Genomic DNA, 27835 nt, shown 5'->3' on the forward strand with positions numbered 1-27835 from the left:
CTGAGGGTGCAGGGCGCTGGGGGGGGGGCGGGCGCCCTGAGCAGCAATAAAAACACCTTGGCTGGCAAAATAATCACAATATATAGCCCCAGAGGCTATATATGTGATAATTACCCCTGCCAGAATCCATAAAAAAGCGGGAGAAAAGTCCGCGAAAAAGGGGCGGAGCTATCTCCCTCGGCACACTGGCGCCATTTTCTCTTCACAGTGTAGCTGGAAGACAGCTCCCCAGGCTCTCCCCTGTAGTTTTCAGGCTCAAAGGGTTAAAAAGAGAGGGGGGGCACTAAATTTAGGCGCAATATTGTTTATACAAGCAGCTATTGGGGAAAATTCACTCAGTGATAGTGTTTATCCCTACATTATATAGCGCTCTGGTGTGTGCTGGCATACTCTCTCTCTGTCTCCCCAAAGGGCTGTGTGGGGTCCTGTCCTCAGTCTGAGCATTCCCTGTGTGTGTGCGGTGTGTCGGTACGGCTGTGTCGACATGTTGGATGAGGAGGCTTATGTGTAGGCGGAGCAGATGCCGATAAATGGGATGTCGCCCCCTGTGGGGCCGACACCAGAGTGGATGGATAGGTGGAAGGTATTAACCGACAGTGTCAACGCCTTACATAAAAGGCTGGATGACGTAACGGCTGTGGGACAGCCGGCTTCTCAGCCCGCGCCTGCCCAGGCGTCTCAAAGGCCATCAGGGGCTCAAAAAACGCCCGTTACTTCAGATGGCAGACACAGATGTCGACACGGAGTCTGACTCCAGTGTCGACGAGGTTGAGACATATACGCAATCCACTAGGAACATCCGTTGCATGATCTCGGCAATAAAAATTGTGTTACACATTTCTGACATTAACCCAAGTACCACATAAAAGAGGTTTTATGTTTGGGGAGAAAAAGCAGCCGGTGTTTTGTTCCCCCATCAGATGAGTGAATGAAGTGTGTGAAGAAGCGTGGGTTCCCCCGATAAGAAACTGGTAATTTCAAAAAAATTACTGCTGGCGTACCCTTTCCCGCCAGAGGATAGGTCACGTTGGGAGATATCCCCTAGGGTGGATAAGGCGCTCACACGGTTGTCATAAAAGGTGGCACTGCCGTCTTAGGATACGGCCACTTTGAAGGAGCCTGCTGATAAAAAGCAGGAGGCTATCCTGAAGTCTGTATATACACACTCAGGTATTATACTGAGACCTGCAATTGCCTCAGCATGAATAGTGCTGCTGCAGCAGGGTCTGATACCCTGTCAGATAATATTAATACCCTAGACAGGGAGAATATGGTGCTAACATAGAGCATATTAAAGACGTAGTCTTATATATGAGGGATGCACAGAGGGATATTTGCCGGCTGGCGTCCAGAATTAATGCAAGGTCCATTCTGCCAGGTGGGTATTAGAGACCCGGCAGTGGACAGGTGATGTTGACTTTAAAAGGCACATGGAGATTATGCCTTATAAGGGTGAGGAATTGTTTGGGGATAGTCTCTGGGACCTTGTATCCACAGCAACAGCTGGGAAGAAAAATTTCTACCTCAGGTTTCCTCACACCCTAAGAAAGCACTGTATTATCGGGTACAGTCCTTTCGGCTTCAGAAAAGCAAGGGGGCCAAAGGCGCTTCCTTTCTGCACAGAGACGAGGGAAGAAGGAAAAAGCTGCACCAGACAGCCAGTTCCCAGGATCAAAAATCCTCCCCCGCTTCCTCTGAGTCCACAGCATGACGCTGGGGCTCCACAGACAGGTGCGGTGGGGGCGCGTCTCGGGAACTTCAGGGACGAGTGGGCTTGCCCACAGGTGAATCACTGGGTTCTGCAAGTAGTATCACAGGGATACAAGCTGGAGTTCGAGGCGACTCCCCCTCGCCGTTACCTCACATCAGCCTTGCCTGCTGCCCTCGGATATAGGGAGTTAGTACTGGCGGCAATTCACAAGCTGTACTTCCAGCAGGTGAAATCAAGGTACCCCTCCTTCAACAAGGCCGGGGTTACTATTCCAAAAATGTTGTGGTACCGAAACCAGACGGTTCGGTGAGACCCATTCTAAAATTGAAATCCTTGAACACTTATATACGAAGGTTCAAGTTCAAAATGGAATCGCTCAGGGCGATTATTGCAAGCCTGGAGAATTTCAGGGTATCACTGGACATCAAGGATGCTTACCTGCATGTCCCTATTTACCCTCCTCACCAGGAGTACCTCAAAATTGGGGTACAGAATTGTCATTACCAATTCCAGACGTTGCCGTTGGTCTGTCCCCGGCACCGAGGGTATTTACCAAGGTAATGGCCGAAAGAATTATCCAGTACTTGGACAATCTCCTTATAAAGGCGAGGTCCAGGGAGCAGTTGTTTGTCAGAGTAGCACTATCTCGGGAAGTGCTACAACAGCACGGCTGGATTCTGAATATTCCAAAGTCGCAGCTGGTTCCTACGACGCATCTACTGTTCCTGGGGATGGTTCTGGACACAGAACAGAAAAAAGTGTTTCTCCCGCAGGAGAAAGCCAAGGAGCTGTCATCTCTAGTCAGAGGCCTCCTGAAACCAAAACAGGTGTCGGTGCATCACTGCACGCGAGTCCTGGAAAAAATGGTAGCTTCCTACGAAGCAGTTCCATTCGGCAGGTTCCATGCAAGAACTTTTCAGTGGGACCTCTTGGACGGGATCGCATCTTCAGATGCATCGGCTGATAACCCTGTCTCCAAGGACCAGGGTGTCTCTGCTGTGGTGGCTGCAGAGTGCTCATCTTCTAGAGGGCCGCAGATTCGGCATACAGGACTGGGTCCTGGTGATCACGGATGCTAGCCTTCGAGGCTGGGGGGCAGTCACACAGGGAAAAAATTTCCAAGGACTTTGGTCAAGTCAGGAGTCGTCCCTACACATAAATATTCTGGAACTGAGGGCCGTTTACAATGCCCTAAGTCAGGCAAGACCTCTGCTTCAAAACCAGCCGGTACTGATCCAATCAGACAACATCACGGCAGTCGCCCATGTAAACCGACAGGGCGGCACAAGAAGCAGGATGGCGTGGCAGAAGCCACAAGGATTCTCCGATGGGCGGAAAATCACGTCTTAGCACTGTCAGCAGTGTTCATTCCGGGAGTGGACAACTGGGAAGCAGACTTCCTCAGCAGACACGACCTACACCCGGGTGAGTGGGGACTTCATCCAGAAGTCTTCAAACTGTTGGTAAACCGTTGGGAAAGGCCACGGTGGACATGATGGCGTCCCGCCTAAACAAAAAGCTAAAGAGATATTGCGCCAGGTCAAGGGACCCTCAGGCGATAGCTGTGGACGCTCTAGTGACACCGTGGGTGTACCAGTCGGTTTATGTGTTCCCTCCTCTGCCTCTCATACCAAAGGTACTGAGAATAATAAGAAGGCGAGGAGTAAGAACGATACTCGTGGTTCCGGATTGGCCAAGAAGAGCTTGGTACCCAGAACTTCAAGAAATGATATCAGAGGACCCATGGCCTCTACCGCTCAGACAGGATCTGTTACAGCAGGGGCCCTGTCTGTTCCAAGACTTCCCGCGGCTGCGTTTGACGGCATGGCGGTTGAATTCCGGATCCTAAAGGAAAAGGGCATTCCGGAGGAAGTCATTCCTACGCTGATAAAAGCCAGGAAAGAAGTAACCGCAAACCATTATCACCGTATTTGGCGAAAATATGTTGCGTGGTGTGAGGCCAGGAAGGCCCCTACAGAGGAATTTCAGCTGGGTCGTTTTCTGCACTTCCTACAGTCGGGAGTGACTTTGGGCCTAAAAATTGGGTTCCATTAAGGTCCAGATTTCGGCTCTGTCGATTTTCTTCCAGAAAGAACTGGCTTCACTGCCTGAAGTTCAGACATTTGTAAAGGGAGTGCTACATATTCAGCCCCTTTTGTGCCTCCTTTGGCACCTTGGGATCTCAACGTGGTGTTGAGTTTCCTGAAATCACATTGGTTTGAGCCACTTAAAACTGTGGATCTGAAATCTCACGTGGAAAAAAGTGGTCATGTTATTGGCCTTGGCTTCGGCCAGGCGTGTGTCAGAATTGGCGGCTTTGTCATGTAAAATCCCTTATCTGATTTTCCATATGGATAGGGCAGAATTGAGGACTCGTCCCCAGTTTCTCCCTAAGGTGGTATCAGCTTTTCACTTGAACCAACCTATTGTAGTGCCTGCGGCTACTAGGGGCTTGGAAGATTCCAAGTTACTGGACGTAGTCAGGGCCTTGAAAATTTATGTTTCCAGGACGGCTGGAGTCAGGAAAACTGACTCGCTTTTTATCCTGTTGGCACCCAACAAACTAGGTGCTCCTGCTTCTGAGCAGACTATTGCTCGCTGGATTTGTAGCACAATTCAGCTGGCGCATTCTGCGGCTGGATTGCCGCATCCTAAATCAGTAAAAGCCCATTCCACAAGGAAAGTGGGCTCATCTTGGGCGGCTGCCCGAGGGGTCTCGGCTTTACAACTTTGCCGAGCTGCAACTTGGTCAGGGGCAAACACGTTTGCTAAATTCTACAAATTTGATACCCTGGCTGAGGAGGACCTTGAGTTCTCTCATTCGGTGCTGCAGAGTCATCCGCACTCTCCCGCCCGTTTGGGAGCTTTGGTATAATCCCCATGGTCCTTACGGAGTTCCCAGCATCCACTAGGACGTCAGAAAATAAGATTTTACTCACCGGTAAATCTATTTCTCGTAGTCCGTAGTGGATGCTGGGCGCCCATCCCAAGTGCGGATTGTCTGCAATACTTGTATATAGTTATTGCTTAACTAAAGGGTTATTGTTGAGCCATCTGTTGAGAGGCTCAGTTATATTTCATACTGTTAACTGGGTATAGTATCACGAGTTATACGGTGTGATTGGTGTGGCTGGTATGAGTCTTACCCGGGATTCAAAATCCTTCCTTATTGTGTCAGCTCTTCCGGGCACAGTATCCTAACTGAGGTCTGGAGGAGGGGCATAGAGGGAGGAGCCAGTGCACACCAGATAGTACCTAATCTTTCTTTTAGAGTGCCCAGTCTCCTGCGGAGCCCGTCTATTCCCCATGGTCCTTACGGAGTTCCCAGCATCCACTACGGACTACGAGAAATAGATTTACCGGTGAGTAAAATCTTCTTTTTTTTTTCTTCTTTTTTTTTTTTTTTTCTTGCACATATTTTCACAGGAAAAACTTCAGTTTCTAGTTATAGGCATGGCTAAAACGAACAGCTGTAGTACAGCAGGCAGCCAGTTAACAGACAAGAGTTTTGTGACTAAGAAGTGTGTGTCATTGAACGTCATATTCTTGGGAAAATCTCTACTCTATATGTGCTCATTCTTTTCCTGGGTGTGCTAACGGAACAACAGTTTATAGAATATAAACCAAATGGTTTGCTTGATCCTACAGGCATGTCTTACACGTAGAACAAAGTATCATCAAGAAACCATTTAATCCTAATTGCCTGGCCTGATGTTTCTTGGGAGGTAACAGGAACTGTTCTGACATCATCCTGGTTTTTCAGAAATCAACTTTTTAATGTAAGTTAAAATTACCTGGCTTATTTCCTGATTTTATGTTTGACACTTACTGTCATTTCTGCACAAACGATGGGAAAACAAAAAACAAATTCTGAATTGCACTGTGATATTTGCATCTTCTTCTTTTTTTTTTTTGTACTTTGGAAGTCCTCAATATGGTGTAACTTCAATAGCTTTCCTTGTGCTGCATTATGTCATGTTGTCCTGTTAATCTTTTGCTGCAGTACAAATGACAGATGCTGTCTCCTTGACGTCAGTCTGTACAGAACATCTATTCTCGGAATTTATTACTTCAGACTTGAAATCTTTATTAAATCATCAATCGCGTTTTCAGGTGTGTACTGCAGATGTTGCTGGTTTGTGTTTTTTATTTTTTTCAGGCAAAAAAGAAAAACGGCCAGTGGGGGGGGGGGGGGATTCAATTGAGATGTATCTTTGTGTTCAGTTGTGCCCATTGCCAAAAACTAGCCCAGGCCTGGCCAACCTATGGCTCTCCAGGTGCTGTGAAACTGCATGTCCTGCCACAGTTTTCCTGCTAGAGAGTGTTAAAACTGTGGCACGGCATGTTGGGATATGTAGTTTTACAACAGCTGAAAACCCATGGGTTGGCCACGCAGCAGGCTGAACTAGCCCAACATTAGTTTTCCTACATAATGTTATGGAGTGCATTGTTAGTAGAACAATCTGATTTTAAAGTCTGCAATTAAAGTAAGTAAACTGCTGTACTATTGCTCACTTGGGTTTTTATAATGGGTTAATAATAAAGTTGAACTCTCTTGTGGACATCCACCCATGTTTGTTCTTGGGGTGTAGACACACCATATTTTGCAACTGGCAAAGCTGGAACTACTCTTAACATGTTGCCACGTATACATAGAAATGGAAGAATTGATAACATTGATGCAGAAAGCTTAACACTTAGTGTTTATAATGGATCATGGAATATCTTGAAGAATAATCTAATGGTTTAATTCTAATGTTTAATCAGAATGGCATTGCCAGCTCTGTTGGAAGATGTTTAAAATTTCAGTTTTTATTATTCACATTTTAATGTAATATTTGAAATATGTGCGAGAGGTTGGTTCCGTTGGAATTTGTCACAGGTTTGTTGAGATTTCCTGTGGGATTAAATAATTGTAGTGAAACCATACTCTGTGTATACAGTGCCTTGGCTGGAATTGAACTTATGGCCCCTGTGTTTTGGGTCAGTAATGCTAACCACTGTTCAAACAAAGTTAAAATGCTGCAGAGGCGGTATTACATTATTTGCTACTGCGCAAACTCCTGTATTTGTCAGCGTTAAATCTTTACATTTGATGGTCATGTCTCATCCTGTGGCAATATATCTCCAAGATTGACCCATGTGGTATCCGGGCTCTATGTTAACAGTCGGTAGGTCGACGGGGACAAAAGGTCAACACACTTAGTCGGCACTTTTTTTTTCTTTTTCTCCAGCTTTTTTCATACTACCATCAATGTGGACTAAGATTGGGATTAGTAACCTTGCCTGCAGCATGACGAGTGAAGTGAGCCATGCAAGGGGACGTGGAACACTAATTGGGGTTCCCTGTACTCTTACCAACAAAAAGATACCAACAAATACTGTTGTCCGTTTTTGTATCGACAATTTGTCATGTTGACCGTTTCAAGCGTCGACCTTTTCACCATGTCTACCTTTTGCCATGTTGACCATTAGTGGTCAACCTAATGACTATCGATCCAGTGGTCCATACTCGACGCATACAAAGAGATACTTATATTTTGTTAGTGAGCCATTATTATCATTGTCTCTAAATGACAGTAGTTTTCTTTTTGCTATGTAGTATAAAACTGTCCATTATGGATTCAGTAAAGGTTTTTGTTTTGCAAAGTTTGTTTGTTTGTTTGTTTGTTTGTTTATTTATTTATTTATTTATTTATTTAGACAGGTATTTAAAAAAAAAAAACCCAAAAACACTTTGAAATGAATTTATACAAAGGATGTATATTACTGCACAAGATAATATACTTCAAATAACAACAGGAGGGTTTACACTTACATAGATCCTTCATGGATTTTCAGTACAGTGTAATGTTACGGTGGGAGGTGCTTCACTAACTGATGAGACGGTAAATAGATGATGGCTTGATTTAGGGGTCAGGCAGCGCCTAGGCTCAATGTTATTGAGAACCTCATGTATCAGTGGGGATGTGGTCTTTCTATCCAAATAACAGCGACTAATTTGGGCACCGGTAAACTCTGATTCCCCCACTAGTGGCACACGTGCCTAATAGGAAATATAGCACTGGTAGGGGTCCATGTTTAGGGGTGAGGCCAGCCACCACATAGGTTTGCCTAACTGTTAGAGAATGCATGGCTGGGCCCCTCAATAAAGATATATAGTAAATACTGCTTGCTGGTCCATGCATCATGATGTACCAGGTTACTAACAGCAATGCACTGTAGAATAAACACCATAGTCCTGTGCATTATAAGGTAACTTATGTACAGTAGAATGCATAATTCAAGTGCACAGTCTGGAATCTGATCCCTGAAGGAGGAGATGGGCCCCCAGGTATTCCTGTGGACCAGTCCAACCCTGACTGCACTAGACCTCTGTTTTTAAAGGTGTGTTTGAGGCACTTTAGCCATCATTCATTTTGGGTGAGATCGGATACTTGGCCTTGTAGAAGAATATATGAGCAATATATAATTGATACATTTGTGTTACGTAGCTGAAAAATTCTATTTTGGGCTTAGTGAATCCTTTCAAAACCTGATATAATTTCCAAGATAATTAAGAGTGAATTGTTTTTAATTTCGTTACTCTGCAGAATCTTTGACTTTAAGCTTGCAGTGCTGGGTGCTTGAAAGTTGTTTGTGTCTGATCTCTGTGTACAATCTATAACTTTTTCTATCTTTCTGTATACAACAGCCATACAGTACGTGCAGCATCATATAACACATTCTGACAGAGGTGACTTTGTAATGTGATCTTCACAGTAGCTAGCTGGTTCAGCATTTTTATTAACCTGGCTTTTAATTCCACTGCTATAATTGGAACAATCCCTTCCACTTCTGTGTAGAAAACATTGTTAAATCTTAAGGCCAAGTTTGACAAATTACTGAATGTTGTGAGCTATGGTCAGATAATAGGAGCCAGCATTTTGTGTTGCCAAACTGGTAGGTAGCTGTAATTTTAAACATCTACCATATGTTAAACACAGGTTGGGGCTGATATGTGGGGGTCAAAATACCGACCTCAGCATCCTGACAAGGGTCTGGAAACTAATGTAACTAACCCCATAACCCTCCCTTCTCACTGCTCAAACCTAGCGCACTCCTCCCACCCCCTTCCTGCACCCTAAACCTAACCTCCCCACTGCGGCTTACCTCTCCGGCGGCCCGGCAGTCTGAGTCCTGGCTGTGCTGGATGCCGGCGCCGGCATTATGATCTGTGTTGGGATTCCAGCGTCTGTATTTCCACAGTCTAGATCCAGGCTGTCACCCCTGCTCTACAACTACAGTGTGTTATGTGTAGACTTTTTATTTATTTAAATTTTTAATTTTATATTCTATCTATCTATCTATCTATCTATCTATCTATCTATCTATCTATCTATCTATCTATCTATCTATCTATCTATCTATCGTCAAATTGTGAATTATTAACCTACTTTAGAGATGTATTATTTGTCCACTTCTTGCAGTGACTTGTGACAAATGGTATACTGCTATGGCCCCTCAAATAGATTATTGGAGAGCGGTGTGGCAATCCTGATAGCTTTTGAAGTTACATAATGTTTGTCATGACATTAACTATGCTCCTTATCTTCTCTCTTTAGAATTTGGAAGACCTTGAAACTCCAGAAAGATGCCACCTGCAATTGGCGGTCCAGTGGGTTATACCCCCCCAGAAGGAGGATGGGGTTGGGCTGTGGTTGTTGGTGCTTTTATATCAATAGGCTTCTCTTATGCCTTCCCCAAGTCTATCACAGTCTTCTTCAAAGACATAGAAGTAATATTTGGAGCAACAAGCAGTGAGGTTTCCTGGATTTCTTCAATTATGCTAGCCGTGATGTATGCTGGAGGTAAGGCTGCACTGGTCAAGTTACAGATAGAATAGATCATAGCAATGTTGTTTGTATTCTGTTGCGACACACAAAGGTAAAGAGGGAGATCATTATTTCTTCAAAGGCAAGAGTCCATGGGTCTTGCTTGTTGCACTTGGTTTAGGGCTCTATTAGCTATTGTGATCTTTTAAATAAGAATGACGTGCACCCTGTATCGTAGGGGGGAACTCAATAGTTTTTTTTTCGTGTGCCCCTAAGTAATGGGCTCCCGCATCACTCGCACCCATTATTTATCACTTGCCACGCCAAAATGTACCAGGTTTAATTGCATAATCCCGTGCAAAGTACTGGGTAGTGCACCCAAATGGGTGTGAGCAAAAATAATGGGTACTTGCGGCATTCGCAACCATCTACAGAAACTTTGAATAGCTTTGTTGGACACCCATTACTTACAGATGCACAAAAAAACAAATTAATTTCTCGTCATAGTCGTAATGCATATTGGGTAGATGTTTAAAGCATTTGTTTGCAAACTGCTGTTGAAGGGTTTGGAAACGTGGATGTCGGGTACAAATAATTCCTATGGCAAATGATTTTGATCTGTCCATGTGCAGGAGCATGTTTGGGGATAATCAAGATAAAATATTATGGGAGGGATTCAATTATTTTCACCCCTTTCCACACCCGTTCTGTTTCTGCCCTCAGGGGCGTGGTATCATTATATCAGCTCGCTACCCCCGGAGTAGGGAGGCACCCAACCCTTTACACAGCTAAAACCTGATCACTATGGGCGTAATACACGCAATAACGGAGATCATTTTAGAAAGGAAATTGGGCGTGATACATCATTTGAATCCCTTCCTATATGTTGCCAGTGAAACATGCTTAGTTTAAAATAGTGACATACTGCTACCATAGGAGGAATAGGCCTATTGGGCACTAGTAGTACTAAAAAGCTCCATGGATGGGTTTGATACGTGTATTAAGGGCCATAGTTGTACAGATGGTGGTCTGTTCAATAGTTTATAAATCCTTATCAAGACTTAGTGCAACGGTATACGCTGCGCTACATAAGGAACTGTTAAGTAACGAAGACTTGTTTCTCATGTCACAAAGCCGTACTTTGCAGTTATTTGCATGTAAAACCTATGCTGATAAAGCATGCCGCTGAATTGCTGTGCTAAGCAAAGGCATGGTCCTGTCCTGAACCTGGATAACCTTTGTATTGTTTCAGAGTATAAATACTATACTAAAGAAGCAGTCCTTATCTATTCTTCTACAGGAAAGATATGCCCTTTAAATATTGTCTATTGGAAATGTGAGCACTGTATTCTTGCAGCACTGTTCTATGATGAGCCTTGCTATTCAACCATATAGCGGCAGGTGGGCTACCACCCGCCCTCCACCGATTAGGCTGTAACAGCCATTTAATTTATTACTCTCCACCCTCCCTTTTCCATATAACTGCTGGAATTCCCTAAGGAGTTGGCCACATACATATACTTAGCATGTGGCTGTCATCATAAGATGGACCTTTATGGGTACTTTGAGTTTATTTGACCTTCCTATAAAGTAGTTTGTAAAATGTGTCCAAATACTAATATGTAAAGAGAAACTCTTATGTTTAGAGGCTAGTCTGGAGAAGTGGCCAAACTTATGTAGGAAATGCATGCTGGACTAGACTACTAACACACCAAAGGTTAAAAAAGGTTTTATTCTGTGTAATGTTCCTTGGATCACAGCACTATTTCCAGCATTAGGAAACCACTGGAACTGTGTGTTCTGGCAGTTACTGAAGAGTAAGGCTGCTCTTTGTATCTCATGGCCCCTCCTACCTGCAGTGGTGTGATTCTGTTGCACTTTTTCATTGACTGTTTTCTCATGCTCTAGATTCAGTGCTGCTTAGGTTTCTGGCAGTGGATATTAATGTTTAATTCATATGCTTCAGTAGGCAAAATAAATGACCATTCGCACTAACCCAGTTTGAATAGAAAACTCGTATGAGGCTTGAAGCCATGGCTACCAACAGTCAGTAATTATTATCCCTGGTAAGAATAAGTGGTGGGTACTGACACGTTTTGACACTGTTATTTATACTTTGATGGACTACTAGACACATTTTAGCACAAGCTTCTACTGACTTGCAGAGACCTATTGCACTAACATGACAAGTAGAGAGCATGGAGTAATTGGGAACATTAGGCTCTATTTCTCTATGCTTCACCTGGTGTTACAAGATAGTAAAATCTTTTTCTGCTGTGGGGTACACTGGGCTCCACAAGGAATGGACAATGGGGTGTAGAGTAGGATCTTGATCCGAGGCACCAACAGGCTCAAAGCTTTGACTGTTCCCAGAATGCATAGCGCCGCCTCCTATATCACCCCGCCTCCCTGCACAGGATCTCAGTTTTGTAGTTTGTGCTGCAGTAGCAGGCACTTAACAGAGGGGCTGCTCCAGGCAGCCCTAAGAAGAGCTTTTTTTCTGAGGAAAAAAGTGAAGACTTCAAGGGCAGCAGCAGTGTTACATGTCAGTGGACATTCACGGCTGCAGCTCCAGCTCTCCCCGAGCCCTGGTTGCCGGGTAACTACAGCTGGAGGCTCCGGTTTTCTTCTTGTCAGGCACACACGACGGGGGCTCTCCGGGATCGCGTGGCCGCTCTTCGGGAGGTGGTAAGTGGGTACCGCTTGCGGGACCCGGTCTTGATCGCGATCCGGCACGGTCAGTGGGAGGTGGGCTGCGCGCGCTGGCGGTGGACACTGTGGCAGTACAGGCGATCCCACTAGATCACCAGGGCATGGGACAGGTCAGGTTTTCTCTATAAACTGTTTTATTAGAGCCCGCAGTACCCGGTGGTTTTGCCAGCAGGGGGATAGAGCTTGGACCTGAAGCCCCTCCCCCAGCCCCAGAGCGCCATTTTCTGCAAATGTTCCCACCCTGGAGCTGCATATCTGTCTCACCCTCACTCCCTGGCAGTGTCTGCGGCGCCATTATCCCTCAGCTCACTGTTCCTGGGAATGCTTGGGCAAATCCTCCTATGTAAAGCCGCCTGGTTGTCAGTGCTGTGACTTTACAAGACACTTAAGTATTCTACCTGCCTTTTTTAGTCAGTGTTCGTTAAGAAAGAGTGCATTTAGTCAGGGTTTTCTAGTACAATTACCCTGTGATATACATCCAGTTCTTACTGTGTACTATTATATCTATTGTTATACAGCTGTGTAAGCTAGTCCAGTGCAGTATTATTGTTAGTAATAACATCTGCATTGTACAAACTGTGGCTATTTGTGCATTTGATAGCTGAGTGGTGTCCATTTCGTGTCTTTCACTCAACCTGCTATCCCTATATTCTATAACCTGAGGGAGATTGGTGCGTCAGGTTTTATCTAATATAGGATTTTCACAAAGATATACTGTATTACGTATTTTTCTCTGTGATTTAGTCACCATATATCTCCTTTATCTCTGCTGGTGCTGACTACACTGCGCAGGGGTTTGGACTAGAGGTATAGTGCTGCTGACAAATTGTACTGTGTTACCTGATACTGAAAGTTATATCATGTCTGCTTCTGAGGGTAACGGTTCTGGGGCTGAACACACTGCCGGTGTTGCTGAAGCCGCAGATACCTATGAGGAGAATATAGCAGCTTTGGGCTCTGGTTCTGGGGGCTCCTTGCCCCCCAGTGGGACAGTGGCAGCGGGGGCAAATAATGACCCGCCATGGGCCGCTTTTCCCACGCTTCTGCATACGCTAGTTCATAAACTAACACCCCCTATGGGACCCCCAATGCCGGTACAACCGTTTGTGGTCCCTGCAGCTAACCCGCCGTGGGCGGACGATTTATCTGCTCAAATATAGAAGTTTAACCAGTCCCTGACTACTAAAAAGTTTGACCGTCGCTCGCCTACATCCAAGGGGTCCTCTAAGTGAGCACTTGTCTCCTCACAATCCACTGCTGTCACTGACACCTCGTCGGATGAAGACGGCACTTACACTGACCCCACAGGTTCTGACTCGGATACGGCTGATGGGGAGGGTGGTTCACATGTGGATATTCCTGATCTCTTGGAGGCTATTAAGTTAAATTTTACAGATTACGGATGATCCCGAGCCATAGGTTCCTCCTAAGAAACCAGATAGGTTCAAGCGTCAGAAGGTGATTAAACAAGTTAATCCTCACTCTGACCACCTAATTGATATACGTCAGGAACCCTGGGAAAACCCGGGTACGAAGTTTGTGCCTCAAAAGAAGATGCTGGCTCGCTATCCGCTGGCGCCGGAGCTGTCTAAGAATTGGGGAACACCTCCTCCAGTGGACTCGCATGTGGCTAGGATGGTGGTTTCCTCAGCTCTACCGGTCACCACCGTCACATCTCTAAAAGAGCCTACGGATAAACGTGTGGAGGGTTGTCTGAAAGCGATTTACACCCTCACGGGTGCTGCATAAAGGCCCACTATTGCAGCTACTTGGGCTGCAGAGGCCATTGAAGCATGGGCCTTGGAGTTAGATGCTGAAATCTCTTCTGACCATGCTAGACAATGCTTGTCTTATATTGTCACAGCTTCTCGTTATATTAAAGAGGCGGCTTCTGATGCCGGTATCCTGGCAGCCAAGGCCTCTACTACATCAGTCCTGGCTCGCCGGATATTGTGGCTGAGATCCTGGTTTGTGGATCTGGACTCTAGAAAAACCCTGGAGGTACTCCCTTATAAGGGAGATATTCTGTTTGGGGAGCATTTAAATAAGATTGTGGCTGACTTGGCTACTGCCAAAACTGCCTGTCTGCCAAGTACTGCTCCTTCTGTGTCGAAGGCTAAAGGTACTTCCTTTTGCCCCTTTCGTCCTTCAGGTAAAGCAAAAGGTCAGGCGTACAACAAGCAGGCCCGCACTTCCAAACCTGGTAAGCCTAAGCCCAAAAGAGCCTGGGCGGCCCATCAGCCAGCTTCCAAGACAGATAAGCCTGCCGCATGACGGGGCGGGCCTCCCTCTGGGGTATCCCAGGGTGGGGGGCCGGCTTCTAGGGTATACCCAGGAATGGCTGAAGACCACTTCAGATGCCTGGGTACGGGAAGTCATCACACGAGGTTACGCCATAGCCTTCAAAAACCGACCCCCTCATCGATTTTGCCAGACAGATGTCCCGTTGGACAAGACAAAGGCAAATACTCTACATTCGGTGGTACAGACCCTCCTGGATACAGGAGTCATAGTACAGGTGCCTCTTGCGCAGAGGGGCCGGAGGTACTATTCTCCGCTGTTTCTTGTCCCGAAACCGAATGGGTCCTCCCGGCCCATTCTCAACCTCAAAGCATTGAACAGGTTTGTGAAGGTTTCCAAGTTCTGGGTGGAAACCCTTCACTCTATAGTTCTGGCCTTGGAACCTGGGGACTTCATGGTCTCCCTGGATATGCAGAATGCTTACCTGCATGTTCCTATAGCAGTGTCTCATCGGCAATACCTGAGATTTGCGATTGGCAACTGCCATTACCAGTTTCGGGCGTTACCTTTTGGTTTAACAACGGCTCCGCGAGTCTTTACAAAAGTCATGGCGGTGATGACGGTGGTACTCTGCCTTCAAGGGGTCAGGATACTGCCGGATTTGGACGACTTGTTAATCCTGGCAAATTCCCCAGAACTTCTCCTGTGTCATCTAGATGTGACGGTTCGGTTTCTGCAAGCCCACGGGTGGCTCATCAACTGGAAGAAGTCATCCCTGATCCCTGCTCAGAGCATGGTGCATCTGGGAGCACTATTGGACACTCACAACCAGCGGTTGTTCCTGTCTCAGGAGAATGTCCTGAAACTTCAGGACAGGATTTGTTGCTTCCTATCTTTTCCGCAAGTGTCGATACATTCGGCGATGCAGGTGCTGGGCTTAATGGTGTCAGCATTCGACATGGTGGAGTACGCTCAATTTCATTCTCGCCCTCCTCCAGAGGCTGATTCTAGCCAAATGGGACGGCCTGACTCACCGGATCAGGTCTCAAATGATCTCATTGACTCCGGAGGTACGTCTGTCACTGCTCTGGTGGCTCCGGGACCAACAACTGTGCAGGGGCCGTCCGTTCTGTATATCCGACTGGGTCCTGTTGACCACAGATGCCAGTCTAAGAGATTGGGGCGCGGTGCTGGAGCAACACTCCTTTCAGGGGTGGTGGACCAAGGAGGAGTCCCTCCTCTCGATCAATATTCTGGAGTTGCGGGCGGTCTTCAATGCCCTGAACCTAGTCCAGCATTTAATTTAGAACCGTCCTGTTCAAGTACAGTCGGACAACGCCACCACAGTGGCTTACATAAATCATCAAGGCGGCACTCGAAGCCGCCTAGCAATGAAGGAAGTCTCACGGATTCTACAGTGGGCAGAACGCCATCTACCGGTCATATCGGCAATATTCATTCCGGGAGTCCTGAATTGGGAAGCAGACTTTCTCAGTCGTCAGGACGTGCATGCCGGCGAGTGGGGCCTCCATCCAGAAGTGTTTCAACTCCTAGTGGAAAGGTGGGGCCTTCCAGATGTGGATCTGATGGCGTCTCGACACAATCATAAGGTTCCGGTCTTCAGAGCAAGGACAAGGGATCCTCGAGCAGCATTCGTGGATGCACTGGCGGTACTGTGGAGGTTTCGGCTGCCGTACGTGTTCCCTTCGGTGTCACTCCTGCCCAGGGTAATTCGGAAGTTCAAGCAAGAAAAAGGAATTCTACTTCTCATAGCTCCAGCTTGGCCCAGTCGGCACTGGTTCTCAGACCTGCAGGGCCTATCGTCAGAGCATCCAATTCTACTTCCACAACGCCCAGACCTCCTCTTTCAGGGCCCCTGTGTCTACCAGGACCTAGCCCGGCTGTCTTTGACGGCGTGGCTCTTGAAGCTTCCGTCTTAAGGGCTAAAGGGTTTTCTGAGGCGGTCATTCAAACTATGTTGCGGGCCCGGAAACCGGCTTCGGCTCGGATTTACTATAGGGTCTGGCATTCTAACTTTGTTTGGTGCGCATCTAACGATTATGACGTTTCCAAGTTTAGTATAGCCAAGTTGTTGGCTTTTCTTCAGCAGGGCCTGGACTTAGGCCTGTGTCTGGCCTCCCTCAAGGTTCAAATATCTGCCTTGTCGGTGTGGTTTCAGAGATAAATTGCGACCTTACCTGATATGCATACCTTTACTCAGGTTTACGCGTGTTGCGTGTCCAACCTCCCTATGTCCCGCCTGTGGCTCCTTGGGACTTGTCGGTAGTTTTGGAGGTGTTACAAGAGTCTCCGTTTGAACCTCTTGGTTCAGCTGACCTTAAGTGACTTTCCCTTAAGGTGGTGTTTCTGCTGGCTACTGCTTCAGCTAGAAGAGTGTCTGATTTGGGTGACTTGTCCTGTAGTTCCCCATATCTGATATTTCACCATGACCGGGCGGTTCTTAGGACTTGTCCCGGCTATCTACCGAAGGTGGTTTCTTCGTTCCACCTTAATCAGGAGATTGTAGTTCCAGCACTTGTTTCTCCTGATCTGTCTCCCAAAGAGCGGTCTTTGGATGTGGTACGGGCTCTCCTTATCTATGTGAAGAGAAATGCTCCTATTAGGAAATCTGATTTCTCTTTTTGTTGTGTTTGGGTTTCACAAACGTGGCTGGCCTGCTCACAAGCAAACTCTGGCCAGATGGATTAGAATGGTGAATGAGGGGCTTGATAGTAGAAAGGATAGATTCTCGCCACCACCAATATTCTCAGGGTTCAAGACGTACCGAAACTCACATAATGTATAGTAGGAATAAACATATAACGGTATCTTTGTATGATTTTAGGTACAGCGTACCTCACTCACATGTCCAGCAGGTGTTCTCCACATATAAAGGTATCTTTAGCGGTCTTTAATAATGGTCCAAAGCGGTGAATTTTTGTAAAAGAAAAAGTTTTTATTTGACATAAGTCAAAAAGAGTAAAAAAGTACAGGTAATTACAATTTGACCTTATTCGTCGGGCAGAAGAATGGGGGTATCGGGAGATAAGATTGAAAGAAATCTCCAAATACTAGAAGGTGGTCCGGAATCCCCTCTGTATGCAAAGACCCCCAAAAAAATACCTTAAGATGGTCAAAAAACCTGTTTAAAAATGTGAATCCACGCTCAGCATGCACCAACGACGTTTCAACCGTGTCGGTCTTTTTCAAGGTGTGTGAGCTGAGTGTGGATGAAAGCTATTTATCCTATTACACAGGAAATGAAGGTTTTGCAATGCATGATGGTAACAAAAAATTATTTGACTTTCTAATAATAACAGTGGGTATAGGAATAAGGACAAAGGCTTATAAGGTGACCGTGTGTATGAATGTTTCATATGAGGAAAAACTGGACATTGTGAGGGATAAATATTAGAGCAAAAGAAACGCCGGACCGGAAGTTACTGTGGTCCGCATTGCGTTCCAAATACCGGAAGTGCGTTCCACACAACCGGAAGTGCGTTCCACTGACTGTGCGCTAAACCGGAAGTGACCACGGGTAGGCACAGTACATGAAGGGAAGAATGACATGCGTTCCACCTAACATGAAATTGCGGTCCACAAGCTTAGAAATACATGGATACATGGCAATATATCCAAAAAAAATGTGCATTTGATATGATTAATGGGTGGAAGGGAACATTATAACAATTTTGACCATTTCAGATATAACATAATTATACACATATATTTTAATAAAAAACCGGAAGTGCGTTCCACTGAATTTACACCAAACCTGAAGAGACTGCGGCCTGGTGTAAACAAATGGATTTATGTGGATGGAATTATATCAAACCATTGTATTTTATATGGTTAATTAATAAACATCCTATGCTGTTAAAAAAATATAGGACCTGATTTTAAACACATATACGAATGAAAGAAAATAAAAATAAAAAAAATAAATAAAAAATAAAAAATAACGAATAAAAATTAAAATTTATAACCATAATTAATGCATAAAAGACTGAAAAAGTAAAATTCAGAAAAAAAGGATGAAAATGGAGATGAAGGAAAGGGGGCGTATCACAAAAACCATTTTAACTCAAAATCGGAATTAAGACCGGCGGGCATAATTGTATTGAGTTTGAAAATCCATTGCATTTCTGCCCTGGCGAGATTCCCGTCCGTATCTCTGTCCTTCCAAGTTGCTTTGACGTGTTGTATGCCAATAAAGGACATGATGTGTTTTATGGATGAGTTATGTGTTTTTAAAAAATGATCAGACAGTGTATGGGTAGTAACGCCTTTTTTGATGTTTCTCAAATGTTCGACAATTACACAATAAAAGATTTCATCACTTGCCACACAACTAATGTGGTATACTACATAAAGTGCAGCTGCGGTTTAGTCTACATAGGAAGAACTGGGAGATCACTCATGACACGCCTTGCCGAACATTTGAGAAACATCAAAAAAGGCGTTACTACCCATACACTGTCTGATCATTTTTTAAAAACACATAACTCATCCATAAAACACATCATGTCCTTTATTGGCATACAACACGTCAAAGCAACTTGGAAGGACAGAGATACGGACGGGAATCTCGCCAGGGCAGAAATGCAATGGATTTTCAAACTCAATACAATTATGCCCGCCGGTCTTAATTCCGATTTTGAGTTAAAATGGTTTTTGTGATACGCCCCCTTTCCTTCATCTCCATTTTCATCCTTTTTTTCTGAATTTTACTTTCTTTCAGTCTTTTATGCATTAATTATGGTTATAAATTTTAATTTTTATTCGTTATTTTTTATTTTTTATTTATTTTTTTTATTTTTATTTTCTTTCATTCGTATATGTGTTTAAAATCAGGTCCTATATTTTTTTAACAGCATAGGATGTTTATTAATTAACCATATAAAATACAATGGTTTGATATAATTCCATCCACATAAATCCATTTGTTTACACCAGGCCGCAGTCTCTTCAGGTTTGGTGTAAATTCAGTGGAACGCACTTCCGGTTTTTTATTAAAATATATGTGTATAATTATGTTATATCTGAAATGGTCAAAATTGTTATGTTCCCTTCCACCCATTAATCATATCAAATGCACATTTTTTTTGGATATATTGCCATGTATCCATGTATTTCTAAGCTTGTGGACCGCAATTTCATGTTAGGTGGAACGCATGTCATTCTTCCCTTCATGTACTGTGCCTACCCGTGGTCACTTCCGGTTTAGCGCACAGTCAGTGGAACGCACTTCCGGTTGTGTGGAACGCACTTCCGGTATTTGGAACGCAATGCGGACCACAGTAACTTCCGGTCCGGCGTTTCTTTTGCTCTAATATTTATCCCTCACAATGTCCAGTTTTTCCTCATATGAAACATTCATACACACGGTCACCTTATAAGCCTTTGTCCTTATTCCTATACCCACTGTTATTATTAGAAAGTCAAATAATTTTTTGTTACCATCATGCATTGCAAAACCTTCATTTCCTGTGTAATAGGATAAATAGCTTTCATCCACACTCGGCTCACACACCTTGAAAAAGACCGACACGGTTGAAACGTCGTTGGTGCATGCTGAGCGTGGATTCACATTTTTAAACAGGTTTTTTGACCATCTTAAGGTATTTTTTTGGGGGTCTTTGCATACAGAGGGGATTCCGGACCACCTTCTAGTATTTGGAGATTTCTTTCAATCTTATCTCCCGATACCCCCATTCTTCTGCCCGACGAATAAGGTCAAATTGTAATTACCTGTACTTTTTTACTCTTTTTGACTTATGTCAAATAAAAACTTTTTCTTTTACAAAAATTCACCGCTTTGGACCATTATTAAAGACCGCTAAAGATACCTTTATATGTGGAGAACACCTGCTGGACATGTGAGTGAGGTACGCTGTACCTAAAATCATACAAAGATACCGTTATATGTTTATTCCTACTATACATTATGTGAGTTTCGGTACGTCTTGAACCCTGAGAATATTGGTGGTGGCGAGAATCTATCCTTTCTACTATCAAGCCCCTCATTCACCAGAGTTTCATTTTCTGGACACCTTTATTAAGACATTTCAACAATTATACTACACATTGGTTTTTGTTCTACATTTTTGTTTTCACATATCAACTGAGGATTGTCTGAGGATTTAAATCATAGACGGACAGCTGATTGAGAACATCTAGAAGAATTCACAAGTATTGTTGCATCCACCATTTCCATTTTATGTAACATTTATTGTTTATTGTTTATGACTTACATCTTTACCAAACTTTCCTCCTAAATTTTGGGCGCCTTTGATCACATTCCCTCACCCCTTTTTCTCTCATTTGTATTTTTACCTGTGTTGTGGGCAGGTATAGGGATGTGATTGGGCTGACCAATCCCATTGCGCCAGAGTTCACTCTTTTCCGTTTTCGGATTAGAATGGTGATTGCACATGCTTATGTGAAGGCTGGTCTCTCTGCTCCTGATCACATTAAGGCCCATTCTACTCGGTCTGTTGGACCTTCTTGGGCAGCCCAACGTGGTGCGACCCTTGAACAATTGTGCAAGGCGGCTACGTGGTCCTCTGTGAACACGTACATAAGGTTCTATGCCTTCGATACTGCCGCTTCCCAGGATGCTTCCTTTGGATGCCGGGTTCTTGTACCTGCTACAGTGCGTCCCCTCCCATTAGGAACTGCTTTAGGACATCCCCATTGTCCATTCCTTGTGAAGCCCAGTGTACCCCGCAGCAGAAAATGAGTTTTATGGTAAGAACTTACCTTTGTTAAAACTTTCTGCGAGGTACACTGGGTTCCACAGGGCGCCCACCCTGACACACTTAGCTTCTATTGGGTTGGTATGGCATTAGCCGCTGACATGTCTCCTGTCGCGAGAATGCGGTGTTGTGGCTACTAACCGTTGTCTCTTTTCCTGCTACTGCATTGGACTGGTTAACTAAAAACTGAAATCCTGTGCAGGGAGGCGGGGTGATATAGGAGGCGGCGCTACGCATTCTGGGTACAGTCAAAGCTTTGAGCCTGTTAGTTCCTTGGATCAAGATCCTACTCTACACCCCATTGTCCAGACTTGTGGAGCCCAGTGTACCTCGCAGAAAGAGTTTTAACAAGGGTAAGTTCTTACCATAAAACTCGTTTTGCCAGTGGGTTACTGGTCTTGCCCTATGGCACACCTTTTAAGTGTTTGGTCAGGACTTTACAGTTTGTTTTTAACCGCCTGCTAAGATCTGATTAACCAACATGGGTTTTTTTTTTTTTTTAACCCTTCATTTTCCATTACTATTTAATGTGACCTGGGTCTGCTACCTTGGTCATGACAAGATGTTGTGTTTTTTTTTTTCTTCCTTGGTCTGGACTGATTACAGCGTAATCTGAAAGGGGGTACCTGGGTGAGCTCCTTTTTAATACCCCTTTCACACAGAGACATGGACCCAGAAAAAAACCCTTGACAAGACCAGTGTCATATATCCTTGGTCAACCATATTCACACATACACAGGACCTGAGTGTGTGGTGTGGTTTCCCCCCCATACCCCAGACCCTGGCCTTGGTGTGACTGGGGCATCAACACTGGTTGAAAAAGGTAATTCCCAGCTTGGACCCCAGATTTCTGTCTGAAAGTGGTATGAATGGAAGGTGTGAACTCACCATTTTGGTGTTGCACATGTTGATAATACCCTTTTAAGACTATAAAAGCTGGCCTGGGAGATTGTACACAGGTCCAGCCTAGGTGCGACCAAGCAGAGACCCCTTTCACACTTGTGGCAGGACTTGGCTTATGGCCCAGTTTGTATCAACCTGGGCTACCTGTTCACACTACACCATGACCAGGCTTTAATCTGCGTTCAACCCTTGTCTCTTCTCGGGTTAAAAAGAAAAAAAATAATTATATATATATATATATTTATATATTTATTTATTTATTTTTTAAAGGACCCTTTCACACTAAGCAAAATCCTGGGTTGCCTTGCAATAACCCGGGATATTTTTGCTAGTGTGTAAGGGGTCACTTTTATACAATCTTTTTGTACAACTACTGTTCCCTTTATTGTTTGCATCAGGTCTATATTGTTATATATTTTTATTGTTATTGCTATGGTGGTGTTTATTATTTTTTATACATCTCGTAACCATCATAGCTCCAACCTTCCCTATGCCCCCTCCCTCCTCCTCATGTGCTATAAATGTGCGGAGCAGCTCTTGTCAAATGGAGAGCCATAGACTTCAAAAATACTTTTTTATCTTGGCTTATCCTCCATTTGTGCAGAGCTAGTGTGAGACCAAGAGATTGTTTCTTTACTGCAGGACTTTAGTAGTCTGTTCAAATCACATGATCATTTTGTCTCTTGCTCGCAATAAATGTCATGAAGAATGATGTATGGGTGCAGGTAGAAGGTAAATTGTCCTCAAATGGTTACTGCCGACTAATTGCAGAGATGTGAAAATTCATGTAACAAATGCCTGGTCCCTCATGTTAATTAAATTGTCCTACACCTGAAACTGATTACTAATGTGCATCTTTGGTAATTGTTTTCAATTGACTAATGGCTACACCGCTTGCAGGGACATTAACTCAATCAAAGCTTTGCTGTTGGCTACTGATATATTTATGATTTGCCATAAATGTGTATGCAACCAATGCTTGATTTCTACTGAATGTATGTTCCCTTTGTTTATCTGGAGATTTGTGTGTCCAGCTACTGCCCGTTCTGTGCATGTTGCCATACTTGGGTAGGAAGCTGTGGGCATTAATCTCATCTTAATGATTTGTGACGGTCACTGCATAGATACCATATACCAGGAAACTGACAGCATCTTCATCTGTGAACCGTAACCAATGTGTCACAGGTATTTAATAATAGGGAACATCACAACTTGCAGCTTTCTCGCTGAGCACAGATTTAAATGTACGGTCATTAAGTTAGGAAATGTTTTTCGTTTACACTATAACTTTTTACTTCAATGCAAGCTATAGGAACTGCTGACTTATTACTTGGAGTTAATGGACCATGTATGCTCATTACTTTATTTTGTTTTTCAGGGAAAGCATGTTAATGGTTTTTAATGAGTGAGTGGTTGTAATCGAATGTCTTATTTTGTGTGCATTTAGGTCCTGTCCTTTCAAAAAAAGTACGTTTGGTGCATTGCTAAGCTTTTTTGGTAGTGTATATTTTTTTTAAATCCCAGAGTGCATTACTGTATCAGAGCATACAAAGTGGCAATACTTTACATGCTTTACTCTTATCATTGCTTAGTGCACAGCCACACTAACACTTTATTTCAGCAGTTGAGTACTGGTTAAAAGTTGTATAAAATTGATGTGTTGTCTTTCAAAAAGTATATTGTTTGTTCTTCTTTACTACTCCCACTCAGGTCCTATAAGCAGTGTTCTGGTGAACAAGTATGGAAGCAGACCGATCATGATATGTGGTGGCCTTCTTGCTGGAACTGGGCTGATTGCAGCCTCATTCTGTAACACTGTGACCGAACTATATTTGTGTATTGGAGTTGTCGGAGGTAAGGTGTGGGTGTGTTTTATTTGCAGTGTGCAGGTCTGTTGGGTGGTCGTGGTATCACCAACCCCTCAGCAATTAAATAAGTAGCCAAGTCAGGAATGGACCCTTCCCCCCCCCCCCTGACCCAAATTTGATACAACACTGACCAACTGACAACACAATTTTAGATCCTTGCATTACTCTATGAAGGTATTCAGTATCCTTAAGTTTCCCTAAATATGAAATGGAATTTGATACTATGTACACATTACTCTACTTAGTTGTTTGTTAAATGATCACCACAATTCAGTCTATAACAAACTATAAAATTAGCTACTTCTACTTCAGGGCTGCTGGTAGCTGTGATTTATGCAGAGCTTCTTGATTGCAGTGAGGTGTCGGACCCCGGCGCCAGTAACAGTGGCTGCTGCCTGTTGTGGTCATTGCACCTCCTCGGCTGGCGCCACTGGCGAGTGCCATCCTGATCAGTGGGCAGATACGCCCCTGGGTATAATCAGTGTCTTACCTGCCTAAATCTAAAATATGTAGGATACAGTACTCCTAATTTTCTCTGAGTAGTCCTGAACAGTATGTGTTTCGAACTATAGATCCTCAACTATGAAGTACTAAAGTCCTGAGTACCTGTTCTGTTACCAAACAAACTGGAGTGTGAAAGAATGGACCCTTCATTTTGAGTTCAATCTCTACATGTGGTGCAGAATTGATTTTTATAGGCAGCCTCTCCTGTGCTATGGTGTTCTGACAATATGTTCACCTGCCCAGGCCTTATGCGCTCAGTAGCCCCACTACATTGGGTACATTACAGAACAGCCTCAAAACTTCCTGACACTGATTCAGTATTCAGTATGTTGCTGAGATTCTGCCCCGTATTGATGATATGGCATCCATTAATGCCACAAATGTCCTGTTCTACCACATACAGGGGGTGCTCCATTGGTTCGAGAATTGGTACTTGGGAAGGTCATGGGAAAACACTGAACGCAATGGCATGTTTGTGGAACAAGCTTGAGATGACATGTTTTGTGACATGGTGCATTTTTTTTGTGGAAGTAGCCATCTGAAGATTGGTAGGCGCTGTCCATAAAGTGAGGCAAATAATCCGCAACAACACTGAGGTAGGCCGTGGCAATTTTAAAACCATGCTCCGTTTGTATAAAGGTGCCCAATATCTGCCAAAGAACATTCCCCACACCATTATACCACAATCGCCAGCCTGATACGTTGACACAAGGCAGGATGTAGCCATGATTCTGGCTTTACCATCTGCATGTTGCAGCAGAAGACCAGTCAAAGCTTTTCCAGATTTCAGCTTTCCAGCTTGTTGAGCAATTTGCCCATTGTAGCCTCAGTTTTCTTTTCTTAGCTGACCTGAGTGGAACATGCCGTTGTAGACCATACACCATGGTTCAGTGTGCTGTGCGTTTAGAAATGCTCTTTTGCATGCTGTAATGCCTGGTTATTTGAATTACTGTCCCATCCTGTAATCTTGAACCAGACTGGCAATCCTCCTCTAACCCCTCTTATTAACAAGGTGCTTTGCCACAGAATTGTGCGCCTAGTAAAGTAGCCTGTGTGTTTGTGTGCGTGCAAGCTGTGATTTTTAAGTATAATGTACAAGTCTTTCCATCTTCATCTACCTCTGTGCTCCTCCGCTTACATTACCATGGCATCTCAAGAGCAATGTTTCAAACATTTCAACTTTTTTGCAAGAATAAATGTCTAATTTTAATTGAGACATGTCTATTATATTAACATGTAGTAATCCTCAATTTCTCTGACGTCCTAGTGGATGCTGGGGACTCCGTAAGGACCATGGGGAATAGACGGGCTCCGCAGGAGACTGGGCACTCTATAGAAAGATTTAGGACTATCTGGTGTGCACTGGCTCCTCCCCCTATGACCCTCCTCCAAGCCTCCGTTAGATTTCTGTGCCCGGCTGAGCTGGATGCACACTAGGGGCTCTCCTGAGCTCCTAGCAGAAAGTATAGTTTAGGTTTTTTATTTTCAGTGAGACCTGCTGGCAACAGGCTCACTGCAACGAGGGACTAAGGGGAGAAGAAGCGAACCTACCTAAGTGGTGGTAGCTTGGGCTTCTGAGGCTACTGGACACCATTAGCTCCAGAGGGATCGAACACAGGACCCGACCTCGTCGTCCGTTCCCGGAGCCGCGCCGCCGTCCCCCTTACAGAGCCAGAAACAAGAAGGTGGTCCGGAAAATCGGCGGCTGAAGACTTCTGTCTTCTCCAAGGTAGCGCACAGCACTGCAGCTGTGCGCCATTGCTCCTCATGCACACCACACACTGCGGTCGCTGATGGGTGCAGGGCGCTGGGGGGGGGGGGGTGCCCTGAGCAGCAATAATAACACCTTGGCTGGCAAAACTAACACCATATATAGCCCCAGAGGCTATATAGGTGTATATTAACCCCTGCCAGAAACGATAAAATAGCGGGAGAAAGCCCGCCGAAAAAGGGGCGGAGCCAACTCCCTCAGCACACTGGCGCCATTATTCCCTCACCGTTCCGCTGGAAGGAAGCTCCCTGGCTCTCCCCTGCAGTCCTGCACTACAGAGAGGGTAAAAAAGAGAGGGGGGGGCACAATTTAGGCGCAGTATATGTATATATATGTATATGTATATGTGTATATATATGTATATGTATATGTGTGTGTATATATATATATATATATATATATATATATTATGCAGCTATATGGGAAAACACTCTGTATAGTGATATCCCTGTGTTATATAGCGCCCTGGTGTGTGCTGGCATACTCTCCCTCTGTCTCCCCAAAGGGCTTTGTGGGGTCCTGTCCTCTGTAAGAGCATTCCCTGTGTGTCTGCTGTGTGTCGGTACTGCTGTGTCGACATGTATGATGAGGATAATGATGTGGAGGCGGAGCAAATGCCTGTGAATGTGATGTCACCCCCTGCGGGGTCGACACCAGTGTGGATGGACTTATGGAAGGAATTACGTGACAGTGTCAGCTTCTTACATAAAAGGTTTGACGACATAGGACAGCCGGCTACTCAGCTTGTGCCTGTCCAAGCGTCTCAAATGTCATCAGGGGCTGTAAAACGCCCGCTACCTCAGATGACAGATACAGATGTCGACACGGATACCGACTTCAGTGTCGACGATGATGAGACGACGAGTGTACCCTCCAATAGATCCACCCGTTATATGATTGAGGCTATGAAAAATGTATTACACATTTCTGATACCCCAGGTACCACAAAAAAGGGTATTATGTTTGGTGAGAAAAAACTACCAGTAGTTTTTCCTGCATCTGACGAACTAAATGAGGTGTGGGAGGAAGCATGGACTTCCCCAGATTAGAAATTTATCATTTCTAAACGGTTAATGGCTGCGTACCCTTTCCTGCCAGAGGATAGGTCACGCTGGGAAATACCCCCTAGGGTAGATAAAGCGCTGACACGCTTATCAAAGAAGGTGGCACTACCGTCTCCGGATACGGCCGCCCTAAAAGAACCTGCTGATAGAAAGCAGGAAAGTACCCTAAAAGCTATATACACACACACTGGCATTATATTGAGACCCGCTATTGCATCAGCTTGGATGTGCAGGGCTGCTGCTGCGTGGTCCGACTCCCTGTCGGAAAACATTGATACCATGGATAGGGACAATATTTTGCTAACGATTGACCATATAAAAGACGCGGTCTTATACATGCGTGATGCACAGAGGGATATTTGCCGGCTGGCATCAAAAATGAGCGCTATGTCCATTGCCGCCAGACGGGGGTTATGGACTAGGCAATGGTCAGGTGATGCCGACTCCAAGCGGCACATGGAAGTTTTACCCTATAAAGGGGTGGAACTT

General features: G+C 44.6%; 1 protein-coding gene across 3 annotated transcripts in view; it reads left to right on the plus strand.

Annotated features, from left to right (window-relative positions):
• SLC16A1 (solute carrier family 16 member 1) overlaps positions 1-27835 on the plus strand; it is a 55711-nt gene that overhangs the window by 11972 nt on the left and 15904 nt on the right. The window contains exons 2-5 of one of the 3 annotated variants that reach the window (XM_063955393.1): positions 5360-5490; positions 5715-5824; positions 9316-9561; positions 23850-23993. In XM_063955393.1, the coding sequence (XP_063811463.1) occupies positions 9345-9561; positions 23850-23993 (361 nt within the window). In that variant the 5' untranslated portion in view covers positions 5360-5490; positions 5715-5824; positions 9316-9344. The remainder of the gene's footprint in view (positions 1-5359; positions 5491-5714; positions 5825-9315; positions 9562-23849; positions 23994-27835) is intronic. The other 2 variants (XM_063955394.1, XM_063955392.1) reach the window with 2 other exon arrangements.

The sequence above is a fragment of the Pseudophryne corroboree genome, chromosome 2, assembly GCF_028390025.1.
Source record: "Pseudophryne corroboree isolate aPseCor3 chromosome 2, aPseCor3.hap2, whole genome shotgun sequence".
NCBI lineage: Eukaryota > Metazoa > Chordata > Amphibia > Anura > Myobatrachidae > Pseudophryne > Pseudophryne corroboree.